This window comes from Phacochoerus africanus, chromosome 2, assembly GCF_016906955.1.
Source record: "Phacochoerus africanus isolate WHEZ1 chromosome 2, ROS_Pafr_v1, whole genome shotgun sequence".
Lineage (NCBI taxonomy): Eukaryota > Metazoa > Chordata > Mammalia > Artiodactyla > Suidae > Phacochoerus > Phacochoerus africanus.
Genome location: NC_062545.1, coordinates 271,250,830 through 271,264,610, shown reverse-complemented (window position 1 = coordinate 271,264,610; position 13,781 = coordinate 271,250,830). Strand labels below are relative to the sequence as shown.

Sequence of the window (13,781 nt, the reverse complement as noted above, 5' to 3'; positions counted from 1 at the left end):
AGTGCCAAGTGAAACAGGCGCAGGGACTCCGCACTGCTTCAAGGGGGGGGCCCTACCCATGGCGCACCGAAGGTGCAGTTTCATTGACAAAAAAGCTTTCCGTTCTTCACTCCGATACGTCTCCGTGGCCCTCTCCACTGAACTTCGGACTTTCAAATATGCCTTTATGGAAAACATCTATCAGTAAATAATCTTCGACTTCGAAATCCAAAAGCAAACACGGCCCCTGGTGTAAAGATGGGGGATGGCGGGAGCCACAGCTTCAAAACTATCATCTTTCATCTGTCAGAGGCAAGGAAGAAAGCACCCTCACTGGCACCCACCCTGGTCGGCCTCGTGCTGGGTGCTGTGTTCGAGAGACCCTCCGAACAGGTGGGGATCTTTCCCTCGGTTTCCAGAAGGGATTGAGACTCAGTGGGGACCCACCTAAGTCACACTTCCAAGTGATACGGCCACCAAGCTTTGAGCCGAGGGCTCCTGGCTCCAAGGTTGGGGTCCTGTCCCTCGCACACACGTTCTCCATAGATTCCTTAGTCAAAGGCCGACACCTCGCCCGGCCCCCACAATGGCATCACGTATATGTGACAGAGGTTTCTCATCAAAGCAGGATGTTTCGACTCAGCCGCTTCAATGGAGCTACATGGAAATCTTACTGCTGCCACTTCCTGCTACGTTATCATCTTATTGATGCCAACTTTTCAACGCGATGTCTTTTTCCGATTAGTTTTGACCCATCGCTTAATTTTCTGACCTTTGCCACTGGTGCCTTTTATGCGAGGGAAGGCAAAGTGTTTGAACGCGGGAGATCTTCTGGAGTCTCTACAAGGGTATCTGAGGGGTAACTGCCTGGAGGTGTTCTCGATGGGAGGTAATGGGCCCTCAGGGCCATGAGATGTGCACGTTGCGGGAGACACAGGGAGACTCTTTTCAGAAATAGCAGAAAATACTAAACATGCCTACACTATTTTGCGCTTACTCCATGATTGAGAAAAGCAAAGGAAAACTTCTACATTATAAGAGACACTAAAATAGTTGTAAAATGGGCAAAGTACACTGAAAGGTAAGAATCGAAAAAAAAAAATAAGATTTAAAAAGGCACAACAGCTTGGCAAAGAAAAAAATTATAAATTCTTTTTTTTTTTTTTTTAACCTGGCTGACTGGCAAAGATAAAAAATAGTTGTAGGGACAAAGAGAGAAGCCTGCTACTCTGGAGTTCACTCTGTTTGGGGAAAAAGAAGAGAGCTTTAGAGTCCAGGCTCTGTTCCATGACCTGGGCTCAGATACCGTACCTGCCCTTACCGGCCACGGGGCCTCAACAGTGTCACCTAACGTCCCCATGTTCCAGGTTACTCATCTGTAAAGTGCAGAGACTACTGGCTACCTGGCAGATGTGTCAGGAAGACCTCGTTTATAGATGCACAGATGGGGCACACGGTCAACGCCCAGCACATTGGCTAGTAACATTTTATGACTGGCCCCACTCCAGTCAAGCCGCTCCTCGAGATGGGGTTTCATAATCAGGGGTTGGGAGGTCCATTTACCATCTGATTATAAGCAAAACTGTGTGTCTGTGTGTCTTCTGGATAGACGGCCTGGAGCGTTTCCAAATTCTTAGAGGGACTAGTGGTCCCCAAATATTTATAAACACTCGTCCTTTAAAAACAGCCCTTTGTAGAAATGTCGAATGTAAAGCTGGCACAACGCGTGGAACCCACACCAGCAGCGCAGGCTGGGAGCTGTGAGGCTGACCTGCCATCCTCAGAGCCTTTCCGCGGCTCCGCAGCAAGAGGTCTGGCTGCTGTGTGCAGTGGGCGTTATTCTGCGGGCTTTTGCCGGATCTTCTGTCACCAGTCTTTGCATCGAGCGGCCTCTCCTGTGCTTCTGACTTGGTAACGAGCCGGAGGCCCCCACGCCCACCCCGTGCTCTGCTCCAGCTGTCAGGGACAGACGCCCATTCTCTGCCTTGGTCCCTTGGGGCGGTGGGCTGAACACAACCAAAACCTTTTTCTCCTTCGTCAGTGTTCTTTCTGGAGGTCTGGCTCCCCCTCCCAGGACAGAAGAGGCACAAGGCATAGAAGGAAGCAGTGGCTTAGGTCACTGCTGGGGGGTGCCTGGGGCCCTGAGCCATCCCTTGGGGGAAAGAGGGCTGGCCAGCAGGTGAGTTGTGAGAAGCCTTGCCCTGGACGATGAGGGAAGGAGCTGGGTTAGCTGTCAGCGGTGAGCACCCACGTCCACCACTCTCACTGCTACAGTGGGCACTGGAGGCAAGGGGTCGAGCAAGACAGCTCCCGCCCTGCCATCAGGGTCCCGGTGGGGCTGCTCACACACAGCCGTATGGTCTCAGGAAAGGCCCACTTGAGATGTCTCAACAAAGACCAAACCCAGCCTTTGCCTGTTTAACCATCACCTGTGGACTACTCAAGCCCAGTCCCAGCCAGGAAGGAATGTGAAGTTTGATCTACACAGGAAAAGCTAAATACATCTGCTGCTGATGCCTGCCCATCCCCCCAGTCTCTCCCCCCCCCTCCCTGCCACAACAACAACACACACACACACACACACACACACACACACACACACACACAGAAGGGAAGGGACAGGGTTCCACAGGATTTCAGGTCAAGAGAAGGCTGGTGAGGTCAGCTCTCCCAGGCTGGGCATCAGAGCCGCCTCCACCCTGCCCTCGGCTTCTGTGACCCAGCATGGTACCTGCCAGACTGGGACTCCATAATTGTTGAATAAACATACCCATTAGCAGAACAAGGCGGAATTTTCTTAGGCCTTTTGGGCTTAACCATTCTCAGTTTAGGACTGCTTTGAAGAGAATGAAGCTATGTGTGGCGATTTATTTTATTTTAAGATACATAGTGCAATGGTTAAGTCCTGAAAAACTTCCGAAGTTTCCTCAAATCAATAAGGAAGAATCCAGCTTATCTGGCCCTCTGTGACTCTGGTTTGTACCTTCCTTATGATGTGACCAATGTCTGCACACAGGAAACCGCCAGGGGAAGTGGGGGAGGGGTACTTTTCAGACTCCCAGAGATACCCATCCCTTCCGACCCGGCTGCCCAGGCTCAGGGAGCTCACCCACCACAGAACTCATCTGGTCTCAGATTTAGAAGAGAGGGTTGGGACGTGCCCTGGACAGCGTCCTTGAAGCTCATGGACCTTGGCACACGAGCTCTGGGCACCTGGTCCTTGGTGAGCTTCCTTTGGAAAATACAGATGGAGCTGAACGGGAACTTGCTCCCCCTGAAAGGTATTTGGAGGCCAGTGTCTGAAACCCAGAAATATCTCGAAATCTCTGGCTACACATTCTGGGCACTGCTTGGGCTCCTATGACTCCATGGAAGTTCACTTACAAAAACCTGTCACTGAGCACAGTGACTAGAAAGGCAGGCGTGGGGTCAGCGGAGGTGCTCGGGAAGGGCAGCACAGCCGCCAGCTGACCGGCTGGAGCCCGCACGCTGCCGCCTCACGCTGCTGCCTCTTAGCAGGCGCACTTCTCTCTATGCCAATATAACCAACTTAAAAACCACCCCAGGAACTGCGCACGTGCGATCGCAGCAATCCGCACGACCCCTAGGAGGTAAATACGATCTTCCAACCTGGGCTTGGAGACGTAAGACGCTCGCCCAATCACACTGTGCAGGAGTCAGGGGTGATGCGCACTCAGAATCTGGGTGTCCTGACCCCCGGTTCTGGGCTCTGGTTTTTATCTCACATTACTTCTCAAGCTTGCAAACCGAAATCGGTCCCCTCACCCTGCAGGCCTGGGGCTTGCAGCCGGAGCCCTGCCTGAGACTGCGCAGCCTGGGGTGCATGGGGGCGGGGGTAGGGAGGAAGTGGCTGGGAGGTCAGGCATTGGGGGGGTCTGTGACGCATGCACACCTGTGTCCCCAGGCCCCTGGAGAGACTGCCTGCAGGCCCTGGAGGACGGCCACGACACCAGCTCCATCTACCTGGTGAAGCCAGAGAACACCAACCGCCTCATGCAGGTGTGGTGCGACCAGAGACACGACCCCGGGGGCTGGACCGTCATCCAGAGGCGCCTGGATGGCTCCGTCAACTTCTTTAGGAACTGGGAGACGTACAAGGTAAGGACCGCCCACCCCGAGAGGCCTGAGCAGCCAGTGCCAGGGCCCTCGGAGGGCAGGTACGGGCCACCTGTCAGGGCCCGTGTGGCCTGAGAGAGGAGGACACCAACAGGGCCATTTCGGCCAGCCCACCAGGGGCGGTGAGGACCAGCAGCTCCCTCCCTCCCCCCACCCCCCGCCCCCGGCAACGGTGGCAGGATAGAGCAGGGGGTCCAGCCCGCAAATGTCCCAGGGACAGGGCGGGAGTTCAGAACGTCTGGGGTGCAATCGCCCCTCACCCCAGCCCAGGTATGGGGAGCACCTTACTCGCAGCCGGGGGTTCCAAGGGGAAGACCTGTTCTCAGCCCAGAAGGGCCAAGTCCCTGGGAGGATCTCCCCCTCGGCCTGTTGGGGGGAACAGCGGGAATGCGTAGGTCCTGATTCCAGGGTCATCTGGGCCCCAGCTCCCAGGGAGCTGAATGCTCATCTGGTAGAAGGAAAGGCTCCAGGGCTCGGCCCCACACCCACCTCCCTCCTGGGACAAAGAAGTGGTACCAAGGACGGCGAGGACAGCTCAGCTCACTGCTACTGCCACACGCCAGGCACCGCCCTGGGCGCTTCCACCCGTCACCGCCTTTGCTCTCCCGTCAGCCCCAGGAGGGAGAGACGGCATGGACGCAGTTTGCAGAGGAAAAGGTTGCAGACAGGAAGGGGCAGAGCACTGAATACAGCCTATGCCTCTGACACCTGCAAAGCCTGCAAACGGCCTGCACCAGGACACCCACGTGTGGCTCTCTGTGCCCCGTTCCTGGCCTGCCTGCCCCCCAGGCCACCTCCTGACCAGCCTGTGCCTTTGCTTTCTTCTCTCCCTCCTCGGCCCTCTCACCGAGGGGTTCCTGAGACTCACTTCTTAGCACGTCCGCCTCCTTTCCGCATTCTCTTCCTCAGAACAGTAGGCAGAGTGATTAAGTCTGGGTTCTTGGTTCAAATCCTGGCTCACCCTCACCTGCTCTGTGACCCTGTGACTCTACGTACGTAGCTCACAGAGCTGGCATAAGGGTTCCTGAAAGAATCTATGGAAAGTTCTGATACCAGCGCTAGTTCATCCTAAGTACTCACTAAATACTAGCTATTATTATCGTTAATGACTCCATCTATTTTTAAGATTTCAAGTGGTCAGCACTTGGCTGATGATGTCCAAAACTACATGTAAGAACAATAACAAATTTACTAGATTTTAGACTTAGGAGAGAGCCCTGGTGGATGTGGCATGCGTTTGTCACAGCTCACACCTGTCTGGTGCTTGGTTTACATGGGACCCTCATACACAGCCCTTCCCCAGAGAAGGGAACAGAATCTCAGAGAAGGAAGGTAAAGGATTTGTCCAAGGAACCCATGGTGCATGCCTACTGTATGCCGGGCTCTCAGGTTACCATATTACATGTTCTTCCAGCAACCCTGGGTCAGGGGGAAGGTGACACAGCATCCCCCATGGTCACACAATGCCTAGCATGCAGCAGGCACTCTCTAAATAGTCTTGGGTGATGCATGATTGAGGCTCAGACAGGCAAAGTGACTCATCAAGTGGCATCCGGGCCCCTGCGTCCAGCGCCGAGCAGCTGACAGCGGGGCCCTGCTGGCTGAGCGCACAGCACCGTCCTCACTGATGCGCGCCTCTGTTTCCCCCAGCAAGGGTTTGGGAACATTGACGGCGAGTACTGGCTGGGCCTGGAGAACATTTACTGGCTGACGAACCAAGGCAACTACAAACTGCTGGTCACCATGGAGGACTGGTCTGGCCGCAAGGTCTTTGCCGAATATGCCAGCTTCCGCCTGGAGCCTGAGAGCGAGTATTATAAACTTCGGCTGGGGCGCTACCACGGCAACGCTGGTGACTCCTTCACCTGGCATAACGGCAAGCAATTCACCACCCTGGACAGAGACCATGATGTCTACACAGGTAGGACCCATGGAGTCAAGGTCAGGTGCAGGGCGGGGGAAAGAGACCAATCAAAGTGAGCCTCTGACTCCCAGGCCTGGGAACGGGAAGATCCCAGAGCCCGGCCGACCAACACAGTCCCTGTCCCCTGAGGGTCCACGCCTCTGCCCACGGCCCAGAGATCCCCTTTGCAAGACTGGGTCAGAGTGACATTTACAAAAGGGGAAGGTAAAATGGTGCGCAAATCACATTTGAGGGCCGCCCTGGGCCAAGCTGGACATGGTGCTGGGCTGTGCTCTGCCTCGCTCCCTGTCCCCCTGGGCTCCCTGGGTAACTGTGCTGCCCAACCTCCAGCGTGCCTGTGCCCATGCCGCTCAATCTCTCTGGGCCTGTTGCCACACCTGGAGGGAAGGCCGCTCCCTGCCCAGCAGGGCGTGAGAAGGTGGGGAGAATGCACTCAAGGGCTCCGCCTGGGACTTGGCAGGGTGAGGGCTCCGTGTGGGTCCATCCCCAGCATGGACTGTAACTGCGGGGCTGCAGGGAGCTACTGAGAGGAAGCAGGTGGAGAGATGAAGCCATTTGTGCAAGATTACAAGCCTCAAACCCAGGTCCTTATGAAATAAAAGACAGGGAGAAAACAGAAAACTGTAAGAGGCACAGACAGCCCAGCCCTGCATCCAGACATCAACCCCCTACAGTTAATGCAGCCCATTAACTGTGGACCCTCGCTGGCTGGCAAAGTCAGTGAGGCCTCGCTGCGCCTCTGGGCCCAGGCTCTCTGTTCTCATAGGCCCCCATTCAGTCCCAATCTCAAGGCCACCCCTCCCCGTTGAGGACTGTCCCTGACCTTGAGGCAAGCCCGGCTGCCCGCCTACTAAGAGGGGAGGGGTCCCCACTCTAGGTTCCGGGGCGCAGGCTGTTCACACAGCACTGGGGGAAACACCCACACCCCTGTCTACTTCCTGCTCAAGGAGTAGGCCTTCCTGCCGAGGACACGGTGTGGCTTCTTAGGCCAGGGCTGCCCAGGTTTCAGGAAGAGCGGGGCAGGAAGGTGACCCTCAGAGCTGGTCAGACTGGGGACAGAGGGGCTGGTCACAGCACCTCTTGAGGGCCATTATGGGGCGCAGGGAGAAGACTGCTCTGTGACCCCAACCATCAGGGCTGCCTGGCAGCACAGTTGGTGGACGGCGAGGTGGCATGCAGGGCAAGCTGGCCGTGCTGTGCGGGGGTGGGGGGGCCCTGCCCTCCAAATCCAGCGCTGCCTTTTAGACCCTGCAGCCTCCCATCAGGACCCGGAGGAGCCAGAGAAAAACTCTGGGAAAACCTGGGCTGCAGGGACTCTGGGGTGCCTCGGGCTGAGCCTCCCCCCGGCTCTCTGCCTCAGCTGGCCCCCTCCTCACCTCAGCCCAGGGCCTCTTCTGGAGCAGAACTGCCTAGGCCATCGGGCCCCAAACCCCAACACTTGATTGGGCGGCCCACCCCCCGATGGGGGTCCCTCCTCTCCTTCCTGGGCCGGGCAAAGCCCTGCACGCCTGCTCATACCTTGCCCACACATTTACTGTTGTTCCGAACTGCTTGTCCTTGGCAGCAAAATCCAGCATGATAGGATGGTGCCAACAAATTTATGAAAATATCTTGCTTTTGTGAAAAAAAATTTTGGGGGGCTGGAATACAGGCTGGGGAGGAATACTTCCTTTGTCGTTCTATAAAGACTCTCCACCTAATAGTTTAAACTCAAAAAAGTCCTAAGAAAACCTTTTGGCCCTCTCCCCCGCCCGCCTCAGGTCATTTCCGCCTTCTATTCAAACCCGGGCTGTGGAGGCCTCTCTGGATGCTTCCTCCACAGCCCACAGCAAGCCACGGCGAGGACGCGGCCTCACAGGGGGCCCGGGGCGAGGACGTGGCCTCACTCATTTCCCACAATGGTCCTATGTTGCGTGGGGCATGGCCTTCATCCTTCTTTCACTATGAGAACTGGGCAGCTGGACAAGGTTAAGTGCTTGCCCAAGATCTCATGGCTCATGTGTCAGAAGGAAGGTCTGAGCAGCTCTGAAACCCCATTACCTCTCAAGCATTCTCGTGCCAAATGCCCCCAGAGGGGTCCCGCCGAAGCCCCCAGCGAGCAGCGGACACAGGTCAAACCTGCTCCCTGAGACGGTCTCATCCTCTCTCTCCTGCAGGAAACTGTGCCCACTACCAGAAGGGCGGCTGGTGGTATAACGCCTGTGCCCACTCCAACCTCAACGGGGTCTGGTACCGCGGGGGTCACTACCGGAGCCGCTACCAGGATGGAGTGTACTGGGCTGAGTTCCGAGGAGGCTCCTACTCGCTCAAGAAAGTGGTGATGATGATACGGCCCAACCCCAACACCTTCCACTAGGCCGGCTCCCCTCCTGACCTCTCGTGGCCATCAGGAGCCTACCGGCCGGCCTGCTGACCCCAGCGCAGAGAGCACCTCGGGGCCAGGAGGACCGGGACGCTGGACTGTTCTCCCAAGTCACTGCAGCAGATAATGGAACTGAATCGATTCGGTATTCTCGGTCCCTGCTACTTTTCTCCACGTCAGACAGCCCCTCACGTTTCCAGACAGGACAGGATGGCAGACAAGTCTTTCCTTAAATAAATTAAGTCCTTACAATAAAAACACAACTGCAAAATACCTTCATAATAGACACGGTGTGTGGGCCAACCTTGTGCACTTGTGTGTCCTCCATATATGCATTTAGATATATACACGTGTCATATATCTAGATACATATACAGGTTTGCCTTACCTGCCTAAATACACATATATTCAACTCCCAGATGTTGAGGCTGTTAACAACAGCTCTGCTCTTAGGAGAAGGGCATTTCATTCATGCTGTGTTCCTTGAGCCTAAGAACAGACCGTGGACTGTAGTAACTCCAATTCAAAGAGAAATCCTTGGCATCACAAGCCTGGATTCTTCCAGGAATGTCTAAGGGCTGTCCTCTCGCTTAGGGGTTCCCAACTTCCACTCTTAACATCTCCTTTTGGCATCTAATCCAATTTCAAAATCCCCGTCCCTCTCCATTTCTACACCTTTCCTCGTTCTCAGGACTTTTCATCACCCATCCATCCATCCATGCGTCCATCCATCCATCCATCCATCCATCCACCTGCCCGTTCATTCAACGCCACTCGTGAAGTGCCTTCCGTGCCCCGGTCTTTGGCCACTCGTATTCCAGGCACCTCTTCTGCTCGCTCTACGTCTTGCCTACGTACCCCTTACCTTTTCTATCCCCGTGTGCTTCCTCTCCAGGCAAAATTCCTTAGCCTCTGAGTAGGAAATAGTCTGGACTCCATGTGGCCAGGAAAGGGAAACTCAGGCCCCAAAGCTATCGGTCCCGCAGATAATGGTATCTGCAGTCTTGTTTCTTCTAGTCACACCTTAGCCTACCTGTCATTTTAACTTTCAGAGAAATGATAACCTCCCTTGCCAGCAGATATTCAAGTGAAAAGAAGTCATCATCCAATTACTGGGGCCCCAAGAGGCTACCGACCAAAGGCCCTGTGCTCTCAGGCCGACTAGAGTCCACATCCCGTCTCCAAACTACACTTCCCCGGAGAACAGGTGCCAGGAAATGAGAAGCGGCCCCCTTGTGTGAGTTACTGAATAACCAGGGGCCACGGACCCCTTCGGTCCACAGCAGCACAGTGGCTTTCTGAATCCTCTTGGCCACGAAGCGTCAGGCTCAGTGCTGCTGGAACTCTTGCCAAGCAGGGAGCGAGGGATGAATGAGAAGGCGAGACCCTCCCGGAGGGCGCGTGGGTCGGGGCGTGCGAGATGTTGGAACGTTTGGTACTGTCCGCGTCTGGCTGTGTGCCTATTACCTCAGCAGTCTCACAAAGTGTACCATGTAGCACGTTTTGTGTACATAAAAGGGAGGGTTTGTTTGTTTGTTTGTTTTTTAATATATTCCCAGATTATCCTTGTAATGACACAAATCTGCAATAAAAGCCATCCGTGCTGTTTGGATGTAGCCACACTGCGTTTTGTTGCTTTAGAATGCTCTCCTGGGACCTCCAATGCCAGAGCCTCTCAGAGTAGAGCCAGGAGATTCAGCACCGGGGACATGCACCACGGCACTGAACTCACACTCTCCCTGCCTCTGGTGCCCACCTGTGCCCCCAGGAGTACCCCAGCAGCACCTCAGGCCAAGATGGCTCTCTGGAGCCCCATCTCCTCATGTCCAGCCGTGTCCTGAACATCTCCGCTGGACACAGGCAGTGCAGTCAACGCCACAGACATCTTTCCCCAGGTCGGGTCCCATTTCTTCACACGGCACCACCTACTCAATTGCTCAGGTCAAAAACAAGGACTCCCCCTTCCCCCTGCCAAGATCAACCTGCCCCCTCCCTGCAAGCCCTCATCTCTGCCTGGCACAGACTCTCCTCCCTTCTCCCTCAACCACGACAGCAGGCGCCTCCACCAGGGCAGGAGCCCATGCCTTCATCCCCCTCTTTCCGATCTGACTTCCACACTAGCTGCCAGTACCACCTTCCTGTAAAACAAATCTGTGGGTAAGGAAGGCCTGATGGGACGCCCCCAAACCGTAAAGGAAAAGACCAAGGGGTAGGAGTAAAGAAAATCCCCAATTTTTTGCCCTCTGAAAAACAAAACAAAATAAAACATGACCGAGATTGAAAAGCAAATATTAAACAAGAGAAAAATACAGGATTAATATTCATGATACAGCAAGAACTCTTTCAAACTAAGAAAGATATAAGAAGTTCCCGTTGTGGCTCAGTGGTAACAAATGCAACTAGTATCCATGAGGATGCAGGTTCAATCCCTGGCCTCGCTCAGTCGGTTAAGGATCCAGCGTTTCTGTGAGCTGTGGTATAGGCTGCAGATGCGGCTTGGATCCTGCATTACTGTGGCTGTGGTGAATGCAGGCCGGCAGCTCCAGCTCCAATTCGACCCCTAGCCTGGGAACTTCCATATGTCGAGAGTGTGGCCCAAGAAAGAAAGAAACAAACAAACATTGTTATAGAAAACTTGGTCAAGCACACAAACACTCACAAATTGTCAGTAAACAAGAAAAGATGCCAACCCTAGCAATCACCAAAGAAGTACATTAAATCAAGCATAAACCATCACATGATGGCTGGTGGATTGGCAAAGACGAAAGAAGCCAATCTCCACATGGACGAGGGAATGGAGAAATATGTGCTCTGTTTACTCTGGATGAAAGTATAAATTGATTCAATATTTTTGAAGAGAAATTTGTCAATGTATGTATCAAAATTTTAAATGCACTTAAACCTTTGGATTCCCCGCTCTCTCTTGCAAACGATCAAGCAATGCTACCGTACGAGAGCTTTTTCTAGCAAAGCTGTAGTGTGGAGAGATTGGTGTTCACTGAAGCCTGCTGTGTGCTGGGAACCGGACCTAGGCCTCCTTAGGGGACCTCGCAGCGGTCTGTGCAGGAGGGGCTGGTCTCACTTCACAGAACGGGAGAAAATGAGGCTCACCGCCAGAGTGCTGATAAAAACGCCTCAGCAGGAGTTAATCCAGAAGGTTCTAGGTGTCAGGCACTACGTATGAGCTCTTGACTCCTCTCTCCCAAACCCCTAGTCAGTTTTGGGGTTCACGGTGGAATCTGGATACTGTTAGGTGAGAACATCTCAATCCTGGCCCAGACCATAGCCACCCCCCACTCCCCACACACCTGGAGTGGGGTGCGCTGGACGCGAGGATTAATGGCAAAGGACAGCAGAGCCCAACCTTACCGGTCACTGGTCTTGTGTCCAAACCCCAAAGCACAGAGCTCTGGAAAGTCACCTGGACAGGGAGGAAGCAAGCCTCTTCCTAAACTGGTTGGGAACCAAACAAAATCAGGGCATGGCACCCCTGCTTCTCAAACCTCTGCTCACCCAACACCCTAACCTAAGTCTTGGTCAAACCATACCCTGGCTATATGGAAGGAGAGGAAGGAATAACCCACCAGAGCTGTGGAACCCACTCTCTCTGGAGTAAAATGGGGGAAGGGGAGCAGTTTACCAAACCAATAGCATCAAAGGCGAGAACAGGGAGACGAGAGAGCTGTGCTCAGGACCCTGAGCCTGGTGCCCAGGGAGTTGCTCCACCTGCCAGCAAAGAGCCCGGCAGCGCTGGGCCCCCAGCCCACAAAAGCACTCCTCCTCCTCTCCCATCCCACCCAGCGACGGCTAAGGGCCACAGTCGTTGGGGTCTTCCTATCACTAAGGTCTCCACGTGAGTGCCTCTGCAGACCCAGAAGGAAGTCAGTGAACCTGGACTTGCCCCTGCCCCAGCCAACTCTCCATGGCCTGGTTTGGGCTAATACCTTGGTCGATGGAGGGCACGCACCTGTTGGGCTCACGTGAGGAGCATGGCAATAGCACAGAGATATTCCCCAAGCAAGTGACCCTGGACGTGACCCCTTCCCAAATCTAGCTAATCTGAACAAGATTGAAAGAGAAACCTCTGAACTACTGAAAACATGGGGAATGGGAATCCAGGATGCTCATAATCCACAGAGGCTCTCTGGGAGCTTTTCAAGGGCCCTCCCTGATCTTCTAAGAGCACCTCATATGTTTTATACAGTCTGGTAACGACTCTCGGGTATAGTAAGAGAAAGAAAGCTAGAGAACTGGATTAAACACTTTATTTTATTTTTGCTTTTTAGGGCCGCACCTGCAGCACATGGAGGTTCCAAGGCTAGGGGTCGAATCAGAGCTACCGTTGCCAGCCTATGCCACAGCCGCAGCAACGTCAGGTCCAAGCCGCATCTGGGACCTACACCTCCGCTCACGGCAATGCCAGATCTTTAACCCACTGAGAGAAGCCAGGGATCGAACCAGCAACCTCACTGTTCCTAGTCAGATTTGTTTCCGCTGCGCCACGATGGGAACTCCATGGATTAAACATTTTAAGTGTCACTAAATGTTAAACAGGCACTCTCTCTACCTCACTTTTATCTGAGATGCAAAAGGCTAAGGAATTAATAGCTGCCAAGAGCTCCCACCTTCTGGAGCAAGTGCAAGACCATTCCTGCAAGGGGGTGCCCCGACTGCACCCTGCCTAAGAAGTGCAGAGAAAGTGTCCTAGGGCGGGGCGGATGAATCACTGCCACCACCGCAGGGAAGGTGGGTGTCCCACCTCCCTAAATCAAGTGAGAGGAACTTCAAGGAAGCATCCAAAGAGCCTGGCATGAACGAGCATAAGCACTACCATCTGACTCACGCCTCGAGTCTGTGGGCTGGAGGCAGAGAGCAATGAGAAACGGTACAGCACTGGGAGCAAATGGCCAGCCTGCCGATGCCAGAGGCCAGGGGGGGAGGCCAGGACACAGATTCCTAGGAGCCAGAGGGTGGCCTGGATGTGGGGTGGGGGCAGTGCAGGAGGCCTGAGAACCAAGGGAGGGGCATAAGTGGTTGGCTGGAGGAGAAGCTACCCCATGAGGGGAGCTGAGTCAGAGATGCCCAGAAGGGAAATTCGGAAGAAGCAGCATCAAAGAGGGAGAGAAGACGGGAAAGGGGAAGAAGACAGAGCGTGAGTGCTTTGGACAACTGGAACCCCCATGGGGCGTCAGCTCTGGGTTCCAGTGGACCCGGCCACATCAGATGGGCCCTACCCTCTCCCCTATTCCAACCCCACGGGCCACAAAGCTCAGTGGACAAGGCGGGGAGGCAGCAGGGCTGGGGGGTCTAGAGGAGACGCTGACTGTGGGCCCTCCCACGCCCCAGGCCTCCAGCCTGACCGGGATGGTGGAGTCCAGA

The 13,781-nt window shown here is 54.5% G+C and overlaps 2 protein-coding genes across 10 annotated transcripts in view; one reads left to right on the top strand and one right to left on the bottom strand.

Annotated features, from left to right (window-relative positions):
* The window catches only part of ANGPTL2 (angiopoietin like 2), a 33,398-nt gene extending 23,380 nt beyond the window's left edge, over positions 1 to 10,018 (top strand). The window contains exons 3-5 of the mRNA XM_047768438.1: positions 3,905 to 4,098; positions 5,767 to 6,037; positions 8,197 to 10,018. Of these exons, the coding sequence (XP_047624394.1) occupies positions 3,905 to 4,098; positions 5,767 to 6,037; positions 8,197 to 8,396 (665 nt within the window). The 3' untranslated portion in view covers positions 8,397 to 10,018. The remainder of the gene's footprint in view (positions 1 to 3,904; positions 4,099 to 5,766; positions 6,038 to 8,196) is intronic.
* Positions 1 to 13,781, bottom strand: part of RALGPS1 (Ral GEF with PH domain and SH3 binding motif 1) — a 291,847-nt gene that overhangs the window by 122,647 nt on the left and 155,419 nt on the right. The window lies entirely within an intron of this gene.